Raw genomic sequence first — 22,287 nt, 5'->3', positions numbered from 1 at the left:
TGAGCTCATCGATCTGTAGATTTAATACCTATGATGTTTTTTTAGGAATGAAGCTCTTTAGCATTAGGTATTTAAATTAAAATAAGAAGTATCAAATCCACAGTGACAAGATCTCAAATTCCAAACACAGTAGGTTTATTTTCATTATATCATGGCAGCAAGAATGATTTAAAATGGTAGCCTTTTGGAATTAGTGATTACACATCAGTACATAGGTCAGTGATCTTAGAACATTCTGAAAATGGGTCATGTGTTGTGATAAATGTAACAAATATACTCTCCAAAAAAGTAGGAGATCATGAAATGTAAATGTTAGCATTGGTCATCAGAAAAAAGAACAGCTTTGAAAAATGGCTTCCCATAAGAAGAATGGTTTCGGAAAAACCTAACGTCCTAACACACACACGAATCATTGCTTGTGGACCATGCAAATGGCACAGCCAGTATATTGTGTTGGTAGTCCTGTCCAGTGACCCTTCCCTGGACATTATACAGTGGTGTTCTGGCAGTCATAATGATCCGGCCCCATACCATTTCAGACCCACCTCCAAATCTGTCATATTGCCTTTCCGTTCAAGTTCGCATGACGTTTATCAGGATGCCTTCAGGCATGTCCACACCTATCCAGAAAGTCCAGAGTGAATCTGATCTGACTCATCTGATAAACATTACATGAGACCATCAGTGATTTCCCCCAGTTTCCATGCTCCAAACACCATTGGCATCTGGCTAGAATGTGTCGATGGTGTTAACAGTGGTACAACAAGTGGTTGCTGAGCATGTAGATTACTTGCGTGCATACAATTTCTGATTATCTGTTCAGTCACTTGAACTCCAGTGGCCTGGCACAAGGGAACAGCTATTGATTGGCTGTTTGGGCTCGATTTTTTTAAAGCCAGGTTTCTGATTAATCTATTCTTGACTTGGGTGTTCTTAACCTGGGGCATCCCTGTTCGGGGATGATCATTAACATATTTGTGTGTACAGAACCTTGTACACAAAGCCTCCAAAGCAAATCACAGCTTGAGACACATTGAACATACTGGCTACCTCTCACTGAGTTTTATCAGTTTGAAGCATGTCCTTAGCCCTTAGCCCTTAGCCCTTAGCCCTTAGCCATCATGTTGTAGATGTTCTAGACACATTCCCCATTGGATCACAAATACTGCATTAAAGAGTAGAGCTTATGTGTTACTGTGGATAAAGTGGAGGCGGGATATTACCGATGGTGTGGCATTAACCGATGGATTTATAAATCCCATCTCAAACACGTTAAACATACACATTTACCATCATAAATGCGAATGTCAATAGTTAGTATACTTCCTCTTCCGGAATGAACCTTCGATTGCCAAAAAGTATGTCCTATCAATCCATAACAATCGATGTGCGACACGATCTCCTTGATCTCTAACCCACAAAGTGACATCAATATTCATGACCTACATTGCCCATAAGCCAATCATATCTTGCTTATGTTGGGTTTCCACCAGATGTTTATAGACAAGTCAACCGCGGACTCGATGATGTATTTCTGTCCCTCAATGCAGTCGTCCCGCCACATTGGCAGCCATTATAGTCTGTACCGGTAAAGGCCTCCACTTGAAACGTGAGTGCGGCATTTATCAATAACTCAACCACCAACAGTCCTAGCTGTATGTGCAAATATTAGTGAATTGAAACAACTGATACTTATGTTTCCTTTATTTGAAATTAACACATATGATTTATACATAATATATACAAAATTTGCATTAAATAAAATAGAATGTGTTCTCTCGATTTACAATTAGATGAAATTATTCACATACCTAAAGTAAAGCGCTAATGTGAATAAATTTAGAAACACAAAATAGAATATATAATAGATCTAGTATTGATATATTGATATATATTTATATATGTATACTGAACCGCAAAAGAAACCACACCCCAAGTAACATTGCATGAAAAGTTGTCATTTAAATATCTGGGTAATATTGGTCAAAGTTTCTAAAATTTAACATTAGCTTGCCCGGAATAATGAAATTTGATGATAAAAAAAAAAAGCAGATGACAATAAAACTGATCGCCCAAATGCATCACAGCAACGGCCATGGTAACCCAATGCACGTGAGTTCGGTGCAAATTGAAATGCACATGGGTTCCCCCATTTCTTGCCCTATAAAAATCCAACCAGATCGGATAACATTCATTTGTTATGGAAATGCTACCACATGCCAAGATTGACAAGAAATCAGTGACACAAAGCCCTTGGACGATTGGAAGCTGGACAAACCGCCCAGCAAGTAGCCAATGCCTTTCAAGTCCACGTAAGGACCATATACAGGCTCCAGCAATGGTACCAGACCACCAACACTACAGATGACCGACCACGTAGTGGAAGACCAAGGGTCACCACCTGACGTCAGGATCGTAAGATTGTGCGACAGCATCTTCAAGATCGCTTTGTTACTGCTGAGGAAACTGCTCAACAGACCATGAGGAGACACCAGCGACACATTAGTGCGGACACTGTGCGTTGACAATGGACGAGCAGACACCTCCACTGTCACAGACCACACCGAGGACCCATTCTGACACCACGCCGGGACCGTCTTCAGTGGGCAATACCACCAGCATTGGCGCCACCAGCAGTGGAGAAGAATCCTCTTCTAGGACGAGAGCTGTTACTGTATCTCAACAGCAGATGGCAGAGAGAGAGTCAAGAGACTTCCAACAGCAGAAGACCATCAGAACCATGCAGTGGCCTGCCCTCAGTCCCGATTTAAATCCCATTGAGCACGGCTGAATGACATCCGACCAAGGCCGACAACTGCAGCTGAACAGAAGACTTCCGGTTATGGCGACGAACAGGCGAGACGTGAAACACATCACTCTCCAAAATCCATTCACATCTACAAGATATGGCCAACGATGCTATCTGATTTAAGGAGTGGGCGAAAGCTGTCAACCTCAAAATAAAAAAAAAGTAAATCAAATGAAACACTGGACAAATATATCATGGACAAAAATGAAAAACAAATGACTTCCAAATCAACTGAAAAAAATAACCAGGTGTCCATGCCGGATGACAAGACCAACACACAACAGACCGCTCAAAGTGACTTGATCCAACAGGCTGTTACGAAGATCAAAAGTCATATGACAAAAACAATCGAAGCCAATACAAGTCTTCTGACTGACATGATCAAAATGGAAAACAAGAAACTACAAACAAGAATGGACGGTCTCTTTGAAAGTTTGAACTTTAACGCTAACAGCATTGAAGAAAACAAGAAAAAATTCAAGAAGTGGTAACCGAATATGACCAGAAATTAAACGCATTTGAAGAAAAAATTCATCTCCTAGAAATTCAACAACGCAAGCCAAACCTCTTATTTTATGGGATACCGGATCATAAGGAACCCGAGACAGCAGTTAGGGAAGTACTATCTTTGATTAGTGACGACAACGATTCGGAAGACGAAGCTGTGAGTTACATAGCATTTTCGGCGGTGCATCGCCTCCCACGGAAGACGACAACTTTTCTCTATTCTGAAAAACAACCTAAACCAATTATTGCAAAGTTCGCTTCCCTAAAGGACAGGCACAAAACACTGGAACTCAGCTATAAGAAGTGGAAATCGCTGAAAGAGAATAAAGTCAGTATCCGGACAGATCTACCGGTTACGATGAAAAAGCACAGAGGTCTGCTTGCAGAAAAAGCCTTCAAGTTAAGAAAAGACTGTAAGGTGCATACTAGAATCGATGTTGAAGGTGCCCAAGTTATTCTCGAGATTCGAGAGGATTCTGATTCCCCCTGGAGACCCCTGGGTCTCAATGAAGAATATTCATAGCAAGTGGTTCGTGATTGACAAGCTATATCCTACTTCCTTATTGGACTTGAATTCTGACGGCATAGAACTATATTAGGCTAACAACGGATTAGCCGCTGATTTGATCTAGGTTTGATCAACTTTTATAATTGAACGTAGAAAATGTTTTAGTTCGATATTCATGGAGTGTGGATATTTTATATGGATACTGCCAATGAGGTAATTATTTTAGTTATATCCAAATAGATCTAACAGTATTATCTATAAAAACTTATAACAGTATTGATGTGATGACAATCCGCAAAATATCAAGATAGATTACTGCATAGACCATCTCTTATTTCATTGAAAAAATACATGTGTATTTTGCGTATTTTGCTTTGATTTTGATAACCATGGCGTCTAGATCTAGGTCTAATATGAGAAGATACTCATCAATCTTTAGTTAGATTTATTTTGCTAGTCAAACTTAGTTTGCATTTAACAATTAGCATTAAGATATATGCTAATCTCTCCTTTTCGTATTGATGTATTGTATTTTGATTATCATTATCTAGATCTAATATACGTAGTGATACCTGCTGATTCTAGCACATCAATCTTTAGTTAGATTTTTTAATTTAACGATTAATTATACAATAGGTTAGTTAACGTAGATTTCACCTAATAATTAGCATGATTAGCAGGAAGATATATGCTAATTCATAATACCGGTACCTATATTTTCCAAGGCCTCAGTAAATTTGATTTGGCCTTTCTTTTATGATTTAAATATCTAGATACTCATAGGTGGAATTTTAGGTATCAGATCCAATAGGTGGATAAGACTGATGAAGGAGGTACATGTTTTTGTTTTTTTCTCAATTATGTCCTTTTAAAAATCTAAAAAATTGACAATCATACTTTTAAAATTTGACAATGACTAGTAAAATTAGAATAATATCTGCTAACTGTAGAGGGCTATCAAATAAAAATAAACGCAAAGAAGTAATGAATATTTATCGTAAAAATAAATTTGACATAATCTGCCTTTAAGATATTCATATCTCTGAGGAATATGAAACAATTGTGAGAAATGAATGGGGCCTACAAAGTATTATAGCTCCTTTTAGATCTAATGCTAGAGGGGTAGCCGTTCTTTTTAACAATAACTGTGAAATCGATATACATTCGTATAAAAAGGATAAAAATGGAAATTTCATAATTGTTTCACTAAATATTGATGGAATTGATATGGTAATTGCTAATATTTATGGCCCTAATAATGATGATCCAAATTTTTATAAACAATTATTAACAAATATGCTAGAATTTGAAAATGACTTTTGGGTTATATGTGGTGATTGGAATTTGGTAATAGATCCAAACATATATCTTGAAAATTATAAACATAACAACCCAAAAGCGCGAAATCTTATTATAGAAAATATGGAGAGATATAATCTTTATGATATCTGGAGAGAACTGAATCCTTCTTTCAAAAAATATACCTGGTGGAAAAAGAACCCTCGACAACAAGGTAGACTAGACTTCTTTTTAATATCAGAAAATGTAAGTAATATTACACTAGATGCAAATATATCAGCAGGCTACAAATCAGATCATTCAGCCATCTCTTTAACCTTATCCACATCTGTAAACAAAGAAAAAAGGGAAGGGTTATTGGAAATTCAATTCCTCTTTGTTATATAATAAGGAATTTTGTGATATGGTTAAAATAACACTTGAAGAAGTTAAACTTGAATATGCCTGTAATGACCAGGATAATGTTCCTGTAGAGCTTTTAAAATTAAAATACTCAGCAAAAATTGTATTCGAAACCTTCTTGATGAAAGTTAGAGGAAATTCAATTTCAATATCATCTTATTTGAAGAGAAAAAAAAGGAATGAAATACAATCACTTGAAAAAGATATAAATGAGGTAGAAGATCAAATAAGAAATGATTTTCAACATGTTAACGAAAATAAATTCGCCAAACTTTCCAAGCTTAAATTAGAATTAGAACAAATAAAAGAGGAAGAAGTAAGAGCTCAAGAAATTAGAAGCAGATTAAGATGGTATGATGAAGGAGAGAAACCAACCAGTTATTTTTGCCATTTAGAGAAAAGAAATTTTACAAATAAATTGATACATAAACTAGTAGATGATTCAGGTAATACGATTACAGATGGAAACCAGATACTAGAGCAACAAAAACATTTCTATCAATAATTATATACTACCGGTAATCCAAATTTTGAAAACGATAACCTAAATAGTTTTTTAAAAGATATCAAAACTCCTAAACTTAACTTGAATTTAAGAGATACAGTGGTCCCTCGCTACAACGCTACCAATGGGGTCCAAATAATTGGTGGGCGTTATAGACGATGAGCCGTTTAACCGAGGCCGAGGCGGGGGAGCGCGCTCGGCTAATCTCAAATCATCAATATGTGTTTATCTCACGTCACGTCAAAATAGTATATATTTTTATAGACCTAGATCTACCTGTAATATCATTCATTTATTAAATCTGTCACATTTCACAATGTCTGAAATACGTATTCCATTTCAATTTATCATTTTTTATCGATAAATTACAAAATTATTCACTATTTCCTGCGATGTTATTGAAAATAAAATTCTCGGACACACATTTTGACAACGGGTCCGCATCGAACATGTCAAAGAGCAAAATAAAGACGTTTTAAGCAAATCTTTAAATATATTATACAAAGTGATAAATAAAATCAACAAAAATATATCTAAAAGTAATCAAACTTACATCTAAGTTATTATTTCCATCGTTTCGTGCGATCGCGTGTAATGTAAGTCAAATGACATCTCGGTTTTCGTCGCCTTGAATTCTCGGCTCGGACACAACGTTTAATGCAAAAATATATGCATGAAAAATCTTTGTCACAGCTCGTAACCTAGCACGATACATTCACGAAGTTCCATATTTTTAATATATATCGTGATTTCCTGCTTAAAACGTTCAGAATAACACGATTTAACAAAAAATCTTTCGCCAACTTCTGAAATTTGTAGTATGGAACAAGAAATCACTCAAGAGGAAATTAATAGAGCTGTCAGGGATATGAAAATAACAAGAGTCCAGGTCTTGATGGTTTCAGCATAGAATTTTTTTATTTTTTTTGAAGGAATTAGGCCCTTGGATCTTCAGATACATTAATTAATCTTTTAGTAATAGGAAATTAACAATAACAGTAAACAGAGGTATCATCACCTGTATTCCCAAAGGTAAAAAGGATAGAACTTTACTTAAAAACTGGCGACCTATAACTCTCCTTAATGTATTATACAAAATAATGAGTGCATGTATTGCAAATAGAATAAAGAAAACTCTCCCTTCTCTAATTGATGAAAATCAAACTGGCTTTATACCAGGAAGATGCATTGCAGAAAATATAAGATTATTATATGATATCATATTCAATCTAAAAGAACAAAATAAAACAGGTCTTCTTTTTCTTATAGATTTTGAGAAAGCCTTTGACACAATTTCCAAATCATTCATAATAGACGTACTTAAAAAAATTGGTTTTGGATCCTATATTGTTGATTGGGTGAATATGCTTATAAACAACACCGTATTCGACGTAAGAAGCGCCTAGGGCGCTCTCAAAATTAGAAATAGGGGGCTCTTATTAGAATATAATTTTGGTGAGAAAAAAAAACAGAGCTGAAAGATTGTAAATTTTGTGGTTTATGCCGACAGCCTGAAATGATATAAAAGAAGAATCTGTGTCTATTACACACGATAGATATATTTTCGAGAATTTAATTGGCCATAATTAAGGGTGCATATAACACATGAGTGCTGATTATACAAGAATAAATAAGTCTTGTGTACATTGATCAATTGGAAAGGATGCTAATTGGGATTGTTCACTAGCCAATATATTAGCAAATATCGCCATGGGTGCTTATTAGAGCGGGGCGCTTATTACGACAAATAAGGTAGTTTTTCCTGTGTCATACAAAATGGCCATCTTTCTTCTTTCTTTGAAAATGAAAGAGGATGTAGACAAGGTGATCCCATTTCCCCATATCTTTTTATTCTAGCAGCTGAAATTCTAAGCATACTTATTAGAGAGAATACAAACATTAGAGGTATAGAGATGCATGGAAAAGAACATAAACTTGGTCAATATGCAGACAACACTGAATTATTCTTAGATGGTACTCCAGAATGTCTTAATGCTGCAATTAAAACACTTAATGATTTCTACCAAATGTCAGGGCTAAAAATAAATATGGATAAAACAAAGGCTATATGGATAGGCGCCCTTGCTGGGAGCAGATTAAAAATATGTGATCAGATCAACTTGGAGTGGCACAATGGAGACTTTGAAGTTTTAGGTATTATTCTTAACCTGGAATTAAAGGATTTATGGGTAATCAATTCTCGTAAAAGATTAGAAAATATCACTAAACTTTTAGCAAACTGGAGAAAAAGGCATTTAACATTAATTGGGAAAATTACAGTTATTAAAACACTTGCTTTAACACAGCTAGTTCACATATTCACTGCACTCCCAAATCCTCCTGATGCTTTTATTAAGAAATAAGATAAAATATTTTTTTATCTTCTTTGGAACGGAAAAACAGATAAAATAAAAAGAGAAAATATTAAGAGAGAATATAAAAATGGGGGACTAAGAATGCCTGATATTAAAACTTTTGTGAAATCTCTAAAAATCTCTTTTTTAAGTAAATGTATTAAACATCAGAAATGTCAGCAATATGACATTCCAGTAAAAGATTTACGAAGATTAGGTTCAAATGCTTTTATATACACAAAAGCTTCTAACCCTTATTGGAATGATGTTATTAAAGCTTGGTGTGAATATTTTAGAAAATATGAATTAGACCTTTCTCTTATTGAAAACATTATGAATCAACCATTATGGTTAAACCACGACTTAAACTCCCCAAATTTTTTCATAAAAGATTGGTATAATAAGGGTATTTGGTCCCAAAAACATATATGTCAGGGAAATAGATTTACTCCCTTTGAAATCCTAAAAGAAAGATACAATATTAAAGGGACTTTTTTGCATTATGTTCAACTTATTTCAATTATTCCTCAAACATGGAAAACAGCAATTAAAAAACAATTTGATGTAGATTTATGCTTTGATATGTATATTCTTCCATGTTATCAGGACTTATTGATTTGTAAAAAAGGTTCAAGACTTTTTTATGATAAACTTATTTTTTCTGACTCGCAACCCAAAATATGTACGGTAAGAAATGGGAGATTGAATTTGGTGAATGCTTAGAATGGGCTAAAGTTTTTGTCTCTTTTAGAAAAGACATTAGAGATGTAAAATTGATAGATTTTCAATTTAGATTCCTGCATAGAATGATATATACAAAAAAAGAAGTATAAAATGAAACTTTTCGATGATGATTTATGTGAATTTTGCAAGATAGAGAAAGAAAACTTGATGCATGTATTTTATGACTGTGAATATGTGTTTGAATTCTGGCAGAACTTGGAGTCTTTTTTGAATTCTGTTGGAACTTGTCATATACTTTTTACAAGATTTAATGTATGTTTTGGTGAAATAAGTGCAAAATCTGCAAATAATCATATACTAGCCACATAAAGAAACTGTGCACGGAGAAAATATATTCTGGATTGAAATACAACACAGCAAGAACAAAATAATGCAGACACTGTAGCAGCTGAATGATTGGACCATAAGAAAATGTCAACGGGACCTGAACAACATCTGTTACGATGACGTCAGAAGATCAAAATGGAGTAGGGGGTCAAACGACAAAGTCACAAAGTCAATAACGGGTATGACCACCCTGTGCGTGAATCACAGCAGTGCATCGGCGACGCATGGAGTCCACCAAATGGGCATGGAAGGCCTGGGGAATGGCCTGCCATATCCGTCTCAAATCCTGTTCCAAGTCACGGACGTTATCTGGAGGATGTGGAAGACGACGCATCCCACACATGCTCTATTGGGGAGAGATCTGGAGAAATTGCAGGCCATGGCAGTAACATGACATTGTTATGGTGAAGGAAATCCATTGCGACCCTAGCCGTGTGAGGACGAGCGTTGTCCTGTTGAAATGTCAATCCCGGGCCATGACGTTGCAGGAAAGGAATGACCACAGGCCTCAGAATCTGATCTCTGTAGCCAACACCGGTGAGATTGCCCTGAACAACCACCAAAGGGGTTCGGTGCCGTGCTGTTATCCCACCCCAAATCATCACAGAGCCACCTCCAAAACGATTCCTCTCCACAATACAGTTGCGTGCATAACGTTCTCTTAGACGGTTGACTCGATGACGGTGTGTCAAGATGGGACGTATGGCAGGGCGTCGTGGTCGAATCCCGTACTGACGTAAACGATTCCTGACAGTGTTGGGATAGACACGGCGCAATCCAGGAATTGTCTGGGACGTCGTTACTGCCGTTTGGAACCTGTGTCGGAGATGTGTCACTGGAATCCATCTGTCCTGTCTTGGCGTCGTTACTCGGGGACGTCCTGAACGTGGGTGGTCGGCAACGTCATTTGTGTTCTGATAACGCCTCACCAATGCCGATATCGTGTTACGATGGCATTGGAAATGTGTTGCCACCTGTTGTTGCCTCATTCCCGCTCGGATCATTCCAATGGCTTCATGACGCTGTGCAGCTGTCAATCTTGGCATGATTTGCTTGTGATATGCTTGTGTCTGCGCCTGAGGAGTTTTGAATTTTTGAATGACCACAGATCATGCTTTCCAAAGTGACAGCGAATTTTGAGTTGCACATGCAGTGTACAGCTGCACAGGATGCACGTGCAGTAACACACTGCACGTCCATAGGCCCCCATCAATGACGTCATATCGCATGGCACGGGCATGAGCGTTTGAATGTCTCCAATAATTGCTGTGTTCAAACCTATATTTCATATATGGACGGTGTGCCCTTATATCTATATTTTCTCCGTGCACAGTTTCTTTATGTGGCTAGTATATTATTATGTTAGCTAAGAGACACATTTTTATTTCTAGTTTAAAGAAAATGAAACCCTCAATGGACGTTTTTAAACAAGTATTAAAAGATGCTATTTATTTAGAATATCTGTCAGCAAAAACTAATAATAAGCTTTGTACTTACAACAGAAAGTGGAAATCGTATTTTGGTTTACATGATGCCTTGAATCTTACATAGATTGCTGACTGTGTGTTATTATTGATTATTTCCAATCACTTTGACTCTATTGCCAAAGAAAAACAACAATGTTTCTCCAATATAATGATTAAAATATTATAGTTTAGTATTGTGTATTCTTTTATTATTAGCTTATCTTTCTATGATTGCTCATAAATATGGTGTTAACAACTTTCATGCCAGAACATCTTGCTCGATCCTACATGATCAAGGCCTATCCAATTTTTTACGCTTAGAAAAATATGCTGTGTCAAATTGTTGATATTGCTATATATATATATATATATCACTGTGTATGTAACCACTGAAACTGGAATAAAAATGATTGGAAAAAAACCAAACTGCAGCTGAACTGCGTCAGGTGTTCCTCAGCGGGTGGGCGCAAGTGCCTATGGCCTTCATCAACCGCCTCATCCATTCCATGTATCGACGTTGCACGGCAGTCATCAATGCACATGGCAGACACATGAGATACTGACTTGTGATGCCATTTTCTCAGAGACTAGTGTTGTGTTTCACTTTAAGAACATTTGACACTTTAATTTCAACCTTGATGATCAGTTTTGCCAAGTTCCAACTTTTTAATATGTCTCAAAGTATGTTTACAGTGTTTGGACAAATAAGGTTTCTCATATATCTAAGCATGGTGATGTTTCTTTTGCGGTTCAGTATATATTGTAACATATGAAGTATTTTCACCAAAAATAACATAAAAAATCGTAATATCACATTTATAAAAATTAACGAAGAATGTTATAATTATATCATTGAGTGTAGTAAATCTCTTTTTAAAAAGGCCATCTTCAAACAGTAATCTTATTTCAGGAAACAATGAACAATTCAGAAAATTTTAACGGAAGATGGCCGTGACAATCCGTTTAAAGAGAACAAGTCCAGAAAAGATTGGTATAAGGGGTTCCTAAAGAGACATCCAAATATCTCCACAAGATCACCGGCACAATCAGCTAAAGAGCGGGCACTTGTAATGCCAGCAAAGATGGTTTGACAACTTTAAACAGTATATCACTGTAGAGATCAACCAGCCAGATCTTCTTCATGATCCAACTAGGATCTATAACGTTGACAAAAGTGGCTTCCCAATGTGTCAAATAAGTGGGAAGGTTTTAGCACAAAGCTCGCAAGTGCTGTACAATTTTACTGCCAATGACAAGTCTCAAATAACTGTACTTGCATAACTGGATAATGGCATTGAATTATATTGCCTACAAGAACATGCTTCACACCTGATACGGGTCGGTCGGGTAGCCTAGTGGTTAAAGCGTTCGCTCGTCATGCTGAAGACCTGGGTTCGATTGCCGACGTGGGTACAATGTGTGAAACCCATTTCCGGTGTCCTCCGCCGTGATATTGCTGGTATATTGCAAAAAGCGGCGTAAAACCATACTCACTCACTCACTCACACCTGATACAGCCTCTAGATTTGCGACTTTTCAGCTCATTGAAGGGCACGTGGCGGCAGTCTGTAAGAAACTATCAAATAGAACATGTAGGTGATTACGTGACAAAGGTAACATTTGCCTGAGTGTTCCGTCAAGCATGGCAGAAGTCAACCACTGTTGACATAGCTGTAAAGGGTTTCAGGGATGTTGGGATATTCCCCTTTAATCCGTCTGTACCCCTGTCAACTTCCAAGATGACTCCAAGCAGCGTTTTTGGCCAGTCCTCTATCCTGACACATGAAGCCAGTGGTACCCCCACTGCATCACCTGTTGCTACCCAGCCCATGTTAACAGTTCCTGTTTCCGAGACGGCGCAGGCCCCGACAACTCCGTTGGAAAGTTTCACTGTAACAAAAGAAGCATCTGAACCACCTTCATCTCCTGACCTAGAACCTACCTCTGCCCATGAAGCCCTGACCTCAGCCACAACAACACAGCAAATGTCATTAACATCTTTTCTAGCTGCACTGGGGGAAGAGAGGACACAACTTTTCATCAAGCATTTTGCTGACTTGCTGAACGATGAAGTGTACAACATCTGGCTAGTTATGAAGTCTTGTGTCCCTGATGCTTCTGTCCAGAATATTGCAGATACCACTTCATGCGACAAGGTTCCATCAGTCTTTGAGAAATATCTTGCAATACTTTTAGCTACGATGAAACCAGGGCGGGGTCAAAAGCGAGTGGCAATGGCCAAAGCTGTCACAGGTGAAAAGTACTTAAAGATTTTTGAGAGGAGGGGGAAAAAAGGAATATAGAAGAGAGGGAAAAATAAGAAAACGATTAAAAAGAGAACAGAAGAAAATAGAGTGATTAGAATCAGAAGCAAAGAAAAAGAAAGAAAGGGAATTGAAAAAGAAAGAGAGAGAGGAAATTAGGAAACAGAGAGAAAAGGAGAGATGAAAGCTGAACGAGAAATGAAGAAAAGAGAGAAAGAGTTGAACCAAAATGACAGTGCGACATCTGACGAAGGAGAGTTTTCTGTGGATGACAATTCAGATGACGCCTATAGCGATGACATGTGCAAGGGTCCAGAGAATAATGTACCACAGGATTGGATCGGGTGTAACCTGCGTCCCTGGGGGTACCACAAAGCTTGTGTGGATCCAATTTTTCTTGGAATGACAGATGAAGACATTGAAGCACTGCAGTTTGAATGTGCCTTCTGCTTAAATGTTATTCTGGCATTTTTTCTTGGTGCCGTTTGCAAAGGGTAACATGTTGTTGGTTCACGAATGTAAATGAATTAAATCTTTCAACTGGACTTGATCTGTTTTCTTTCATAAATGAGTATATTAAAATATATACTTCTGTTAAACGTTCTGTGGTATTCAGGTTACTGCAGCTGCACTGTCTCATTTATATACAGTATTGTGCCATATGTTAACAGATACTTGAGTGGCGTCACATACCTGGAAGTGTAATTTGTTCTATTTGTTGTTTCTCTCCAAAGACAAAATATTAAACTGACATACATAATATTTGGTGATGTAGATTAGCCCTTTGCTGTATATAGTCCTATAAATCCTACATGGAATGCTCACGTATTAGTTTTTGCTGAAATCAACAGTCAAAGATTCCCATATGTCACGAATATCTTCTTGCACCTTTCGCAGCACATAAATACACTGTTGTCAGTCCTGATTTCTATCTTAAATTCATTAATAAACACACAGTTCCTTATCCCAGAATCCAATAATTGTCATTCTCAGTTTAGATCGGCACCACAAAACTTTCTTTCATGTTTGTTACATGTTGACTATCTTGAATTCTGATGCGTTTGCGAACAATCCTTCTGTGATAGCCTTCCCGATATACTTCACGCTGAACAGTTCTCTTGGACACAGGCCTGTTTTCATTAAAGTTGTCAGTTGACTTATTTCTCTGCAGGATTTACTTTTCACATGCAGGTCTGTGATAACTTCTTTTTTGTCTGGCGACAGAATATTCCTTCTCCAAACCATCATAAAGTCAGTGGCAGAAATTGTGTGACTACAACAACAAAGCTTGTTGCAAAAGAAATATGTATCCAAAGCATATTTAGCGTTTCTGTAATCGAAGGAATTTAGAAACAGGCTAAAGTCTATCGCCGTCTTCTCGTCACATTACCACATTGATATTATTTTGGGTCTTACATGGTTAGGATGTCATAAATATATCTTTAGCACAACACACAGGTACTAATTACTTAAAGGTGTGAGTTCAATATATATTATCGGTAATTTCCGACCAAAGTCATCGTCAGACCCACCCTTCATCGATAAATGCTGAACTTCTGGGTTTGCGTTTTCGTGCTGTGTTACAAACCCACTACACAAAAAATACAGCCACACTTCATATTGTGGTAATAGTTGACCGAAACCACATTTGAGAGAACTCGTCGCCCAAATGCACTATGTTCTTATTTGCATAGGATTTAGCCCTTACCATATCGGAAATAACTGCCTCCGCTCTAATGAAAACCCACAATATTAATGGCTTGGAGACATTTGACAACATTTCACTGAGGGGCCAAAATCAAGAATGACCCATGGTAAGGGGTCCTTTAATTCCTCCAAGTGCAGAAGGAATTGTATGGTCCATGTGCAATGTTTCACCCCATGCAAGGTTTTAATTCAGAAACCATTCTATTTCTGCCTGTCATTTTTCAAAGCTGATATTTCTACGTCCAATAATAACATTAATATTTCACGATACCCTACCTTCTTTTAGAGTATAATTGTTATATTTATCAACTACCTGTGACCCCTTTTTCGGATTTGTCAAAGATCACACACCTATGTATACATGTGTAACCATGCATTTCCAAAGACTACTGTTTTAAAGCGTTCTGGACATCATACTATAGTGGATATGTATGGAGAGTATGTGTGCATGCACCTTTACAAATTCTACTGCATCTATTTTTTATGTTATGTCTATCAAAGGTCAAGGTCATCTTTGAGGTTATTGTGAAACATCGCTTTTGGCCAATTATAGTCTTTATGTGAACAAAACACAGGCACTTGTCTGATAAGGATACTGTATTGCCACCATTCTCTGCTACAGGATGCTAAGAATTTCATTACTGTTTTATACTTTTCAAATTGTTAATGTTTCCCTTAAGAAATTCATTGCAGTGTTATAGAAAGAATATCAATGCTGACATGTATACAACTGTACACTGCAGAGTATTGCATATGGTGCATGAAACTCTTCTGTAAAGAGACATGGTGACAAGGAACATTGTTTCCTGATGTACATATTTTATTGGATCAGTACATGCACTTTGTATGCAGTTTCATTTTATTAACAAATTTGTTGCCCTCAGGCCTGTTGTCCTGCGATGTACCTCAGCAGCCATATGTAAAAACACATATGCAGCAATAATTCAGCAGCTATTTACCACTAATAAACTGTAATTTGGTACTTGGCTTTAAAACATATTCTAACAAGAATTTGGAATTTACTCGATTCTGATTGGTCAATCAGAGGCTATTAAATCACAATAAACCCCCTCTGATTGAAACAGCTGGTTTGACGGCCGCATCACCACGGAAGCTAATATTCATAGAATAGTACTATTTTCAGTCATTGTCGGTAGGCATATTTAAATAATTATATCTACAATTACAGGTTACAAAATGCACAGATGCGGTTACTACAATATCCAAAGGATGTGTGGCAATACATTTCATACAGAAAACATGATAGAAATCTTCAAAGGGAATGTATTTTCGTTTTGGCGACAACAGGAAGCTTGGAATTTTGGCGCTTTTCTATATATGACTGTGACGTCATATCTTTTGCATCATAATGAGCGATATGACGTCATAATGGTGACCTGCGATGTAGAGCGAAAGCCTTGCAAAACTTGCTTTGTTTTCTTTAGGGATTCCCACCTCATGTTAGCTTACCAAGTTGCCGTGCTTATTAATATGCTTTCAATGCCTGTCATATGTTCGAGTGAAGTATTACGGTGTAAACAAACTGCTTGAGTATATACAGCACCATATTTTGTTCTGTGATTCCGTAATTCAGATCGATAACCCACTCAAAATACTGGACTCAACCAATGCCGCTTCACTCAGTATATTTGTTAACACCAAAGAGTTTGCGTTTTATTTAGTCATGGTAGAATGGGGATAAACATACTGTGTTTTCAATGTAGAGCTAGGGTACCTGTAGATTTAACCACGCTAAATTTAACATTTGAAACTTCACGCTGCGCATTCGGTTCTAAATTCAATTTAGTGACGTTAAATCTACAGGTAACCTAGCTCTACATTGAAAACACAGTATGTTTATCTTCTACTTGTACAATTTTGATTATTTTGATATTAGATCCTGATTTAACCTGACATGAGATCATGCCCCTATATATATATATGTATATCCCTATACTGATATTTTGACTCAGACACTTTTGTTTGTTTGTTTGTTTGTTGTTTAACGCCATACTCAGCGATATTCCAGCTATGTGATGGAGGTCTGTTAATAATTGAGTCTGGACCAGACAATCCAGTGATTGACATCATGAGCATCGATCCATGCCATTGGGATATGCTGACATGCATCAACCAACTCTTTGTATTTATTGAGAAGCTTTTATAATGTTATGCTGCTTGGGACTTGTCGACAGTCATCAGCTGAGAAGCTGAGGTCCACATAACCCCTTGTCTATAACTGTATGTGGCAGAGGAATGTAATATTAATAGAACATAAAGTAGGAAGCCGGTCAGGGTGTTGAAAGGCTGTAACTGGCAGTTGTCTTGATTAAAATCAGGGTCTGGAAGTAATGTATTTGGACTGGAAGTACATAGTACAGAGGAAATGGCAGTGATAGGGCTGCGTCTGTTTTTGCAAGTAAAAGCAAACACGTCCAGTTATATAACATGAAAATCCGGAAAGTTACAACTATGCAGAGGGAGTGAACATGGACAATGCAGTTTTCTCTGATATTCACAACTTCTATATATGAATGTCAACATAATATTGAACTTGTGCACGAGGGCCTTTCACTATGATCTGAATCTTTATCTCAGACAAACACTGCTAATGATGTGATTCTTCCGTGAATGATAAAATTATGATAGCATTTACTGGAGGACTGCAGTCACAGTGTGTATGTTGACACCCTGTAAATATATTGTTAACAATATTCAACATCAATTACCACTGAAGTCACATTAATGGTCCAAGTTTCATTTCTATTCATTAAATAACTAATGTATTTCATATTATTTGATCTGTCTTTTTCTTTTCAGACTTTGATGGCTTGTCCAGGACCGAAAAATATGACTTTGATAAGTTATTTGAAGGTGTGAAGAAGTGCCACATTGAAAGGATAAAGTCTCTGTGTGTAGACGTGCAGCACCCATGCCTGAAGCCAGTGTTAAGACAATATCAGAGACAGGCTGTGACTTGGATGCTGAGTCAGGAGAGATACCATGATGGTACAACACCCACTCCTGCACACACAGGTTAGATAGCTCTGTCATTGTCTACATGGGCTTGGTTAGGACAAAAGCCATTTGAAAAACCATTCTAACTTTTGAAACATCACAAAAAAATCTTTGATAATCACAGTCTGTGACAAAGGGTATTTCTTCATCTTGTCTGGTCGACTTTAATTCCTGCATTGGGCAGGCTGTCTGAGTAAAGATTAACCACATGATAATACAGTCCAAAATGAAATTGCAGCCCATATTTTGCCTTTATGAGATCTATATTCTCATGTTTTAGGACCTGCTTTACATTTTCTGTATGCTGAGGTTACAATGAAGGATGGGAAAGTTTTGTACTACAACAAACACAATGGAGTGTAAGTGTGATTGGGCTGTTGGTGAGTCAAAGTTAAACAAAAGTCAAAGTTTTTATTGCATGTCATTCCTCCGGCCCATATACAAAGGAGTTACATGTACGGTAAGCAGTTTTACATATTTGGATATATACTCTTGTTTAACAATTTGTTTCTGAGGGAAATTGCATTTTTAACATACATGGCCAGTTTTAATATGACAGCATCAACTTTTGACGAAAGAAGAAAAACACAGGCAGGTACAGGATAATTTGACTGATAGCGTTCTGGTATAAACTTGTTTCTTAGATGACAATAATAAGGACATACAAAAGTAAACTGAATTTCATTTACTATAGCTGAATGACAAAATGGGCATAACCTCTTCGACTTTTCAGTGGACATTTTTCTTCCTTCATTTATCATGAGATCTAACAATCGAAGTTAAATTGAATAAATAGATGTCAAAGGGTTCTTGATGTTAATGTAGATTAGTATTTTTCTGGTTGAATAAGACTCTTAAAAGTTCTATACATGTCATACCTTGAACTGTTTTCTAGAGTGGAATGCCATTCTTCGTAAAGCATACTTATAGATTGTTCACGAAATTGTTTCAAAAAGAGTTTAACATCACCAACTGTTTGGTTTAACCATACCAAGCCGTAGCCATGAGAAAACAAAAGGTTTCTAATATGTGATGCACATGTTACTTTGCCCATGTCATCTAAATGTACAAGCATGTTATAAGCAAGTTTGGGGATTCGGCGTTCATGCATTCCAAGAATATTAAACCAGTATTTCAAACATATAATTTGGAAGTTGATGTATAATGGTTATATGCCACACTCGCCATAGACCATACAATTGGGTGTTGAAGGAACAATGGATAAGAATTTTTACAGGCTAAAAGTTGTAGCTTTTTGAGACAATCATATGGCTGAAATCCCCATACTTCTGATCCATATTAACAGGATAGGTTGAATTTGGGCATCAAATTATCCCAAAAAATATATTCGGTGTAAAAGCTCCTACTTTCTGCGAGACAGACATTACATTGATTAAGGCCTTCTTTGCAAGTGATGTTATGTCTGAGACACTTTTCTTGAAGTTCATTGTATGGGTAAACATTACACCAAGATATGTATAATGGCTCAGAACATTAACACGTTTACCATCGAAAAAAACCCTCTTCTGAAAATGACAATATTTGTTTGATGATAGTTAACTGATAATTTCCACTCTTCGGTGTAACATTCTTAAATGTTGTTTTTGTAGTCCAACAACAGAATCTGATACTAAAATGACATCATCGGCAAAAAGAAGCATAAAAAATTCCATTACATTTGGGAACATTTGAATACCATGTTTACCCATAGCCATAATTTCATAATATAATTCACTTATAAAAAATGAGAACAATATCAGGCTCAAGATACATCCTTGTCGTAAGCCAACAGGACAGTGAAAGAAATTGGTTACATCATCACCACATCGTACAAATGATTTGATATTTGAATACATACCGTAGCTTTAAATGTAGAGTACATTTTCCCCTGAACATCAGTAGTTCTTAAACAGTACCATAGTTTATAATGATCAACAGAGTCAAAAGCTTTTTTAAAATTGACAAAGGCTACAAATGCTTTGTGTTTCCGACTTGATAGACATTTTGGGAATATTGCATATAATGTGAATATATAATCTGACGTTGAGTATTTTTTTCTGAAACCAGCTTGAGTTTTCGCGAATCTTTTCTCGCATGTTAGCCCAATTCGTAATTCTGGAATTAAGTACTGTTGTAAAAATCCTTCCAAGAATACTCATTAAGGTTATTCCCTTATAACTGTCTGGGGGGGAATGGGTGGCCAAGTCATCTAATGCGCCCTGTTTTTTTAGCCTAAATTTACACAAGTCAGATTTATATTTCCTACAGCAGGATTTGTAGTGATTCCTCTTTTTGCAGTGGATATTTCTATTGGAGTCAGTACGTCTACGTCTAAATGTTCTCAGTGCTTATCGAGCATCTTACATTCGTCACTTGGTGCCTTGGTATGTTGATAATGCATAATTCTAGTTCTTTTCCCCATACAATCTGCAGAATCTAAGATAACATGGACGAAATCATCCATGGCCCCATCTATGTTAAAATCCAGTTTACTCAAAAGTAGTTGATTACAATTTTTAGACACCATCCTCTCCTGCAGGCTGTTTAAAAACGTTTCACAAAAGGATTCATTCAAAACAATCTTTTCTTTAAAGCAACCAGATGTTGGCTTTTCATTTTGGTTGTTCATGTTTGGGAATTTACATTTCAATTCTAATGGTAAAAGATCGGACTCTATATGATCTCCAATGTTTAACATGTCAGTGTATTGAAGAAGATCTGGAGAACAGATAAAGTAATCATTCACACTACAGCCCTGGTGACCACAATATGTATATTCCCCTCCTGCGTCTCCATATACCCTGCTGTTAACAATAAATAGCTGGAATGAAAAACACATGTCTAACAATATCTGCCCAAATCTGTTTATCACACCATCACGGAATATACGATCATCAATAGGTAGATCTTCCTCCTCATTAAATGGAATGTTGTGTTTATCAAAAGCATCATCAAAGTTGACACATTGGTTGTTTTTTTCACCTGTACGTGCATCGATATCACCTCAAATAACTTTGTAAGAATCACTAATTTCTGAAAGGTTTTCAAATAAGAACTGATCAAGCAGTTCAATGTTACATTTAGAGTTACTCATGTTACAGTATGGCGAGCCAGACGGTGGGATATAAGTACATATCAAATTTATCTTTTCTGTCAACAGAGACCAACTGTTTTGCTACTTTAATACATACAAAATTATCAATATCTGATGTTATTAACCTTGCAAAACTTACTAATTGAATGTTGGAAACATATGCACACGCCACCTGAGAGTCGACCATCCTCAGATGATTTTATTGCGCAGCTGTAGAAGACATAATAACCATCTAACCAATTAATGTCAGACATATCATATACTAATGTTTCTACAAGACACACTATTTGGAATTTGCGTAGGCAAGAGATTTAGTCGCTGTCATCCACTTTTTGTCTCAATCCATTTACATTCAAACATAAGAAAGTTAGTTTCTCATCATCACTCACAGTAGCGCTAATAAAATCGATCGTGTTATCGGTGTTTGATCTATTCCATCCATATGGTATATTATCCGGGCCTTGCCCATTGTGCTATGTAAGTTGCCTGTTCGACAGCTTGAGTGACCCTGCCTCACCTGCGTTGGGGTGTTTCCTGTTGAGTACGGGAGGTACTATTCGAACTTTCACAAGGTTTTGTCACAAGCTTACTGTTCTTAAAGTAACCAAAAGGGCAGGTGTCTTTAAGAGCACTGAGTTGTTGACCTTGGCATGAGATCAAGTAGCTTGAAATTCCAAGCCTGTCTGCCTTACGCACGGGTCTAGCTTTCAGAGCTCGAACCAAGTCGTCTGATATCAGAAGCTTGGCAATTATAGAGCGTTGTTTCTCCACATTTCGACATGTTATTCCAAGGCGATGGGCATGGATAATGTCAGATGAATGTCATGTTTTAAATGTTACGTTTTCTTTAAAAATTGACATCAACGTTTCCTTGCAAGCGATCGATTTCTCAATTTCTGCTTCAGGTACACCATGGAGAATGACATTATCACATCTGCTAAATGATTCCAGTTTGTCCATATTGTCATCAATATCTTAGATAGACGTTCTACGTTCTACTTCAGTTTCAATTTTATCAGTAACAGCATCAATGTCAGTATACATAATCGTGAATATCAGATTTGATTAGTGTAACTGTTACCTTAAGTTGACCACATTTAGAGTTGATTGTGTTCACTTCAGTTTTTAGAGTTGTAATTTGTGAACTTAACTTCAATTTGACGTCGCGTAGGAGAGAATCTCTTACTTCTTCTAGAGAGATAGGCCCCGGGTTTGTTTCAATGTCGTTTGAACACAACATGATCTATGTGATAACCCCCAGGGGCAGCGCGTCCACACCGAGA

General features: G+C 36.8%; 1 protein-coding gene across 3 annotated transcripts in view; it reads left to right on the top strand.

Moving 5' to 3' along the window:
- Positions 1 to 22,287, top strand: part of LOC124114713 (E3 ubiquitin-protein ligase SHPRH-like) — a 460,251-nt gene that overhangs the window by 98,924 nt on the left and 339,040 nt on the right. For all 3 annotated transcript variants that reach the window (XM_046475414.2, XM_046475413.2, XM_046475415.2), the window contains exons 4-5: positions 17,713 to 17,928; positions 18,191 to 18,269. In XM_046475414.2, the coding sequence (XP_046331370.2) occupies positions 17,713 to 17,928; positions 18,191 to 18,269 (295 nt within the window). The remainder of the gene's footprint in view (positions 1 to 17,712; positions 17,929 to 18,190; positions 18,270 to 22,287) is intronic.

Source organism: Haliotis rufescens, unplaced genomic scaffold, assembly GCF_023055435.1.
Source record: "Haliotis rufescens isolate VD_foot unplaced genomic scaffold, xgHalRufe1.0.p SCAF_5, whole genome shotgun sequence".
NCBI classification, from domain to species: domain Eukaryota; kingdom Metazoa; phylum Mollusca; class Gastropoda; order Lepetellida; family Haliotidae; genus Haliotis; species Haliotis rufescens.
The sequence above is the reverse complement of the archived record's forward strand: the minus strand, read 5'-3'. Positions and strand labels throughout refer to the sequence as shown.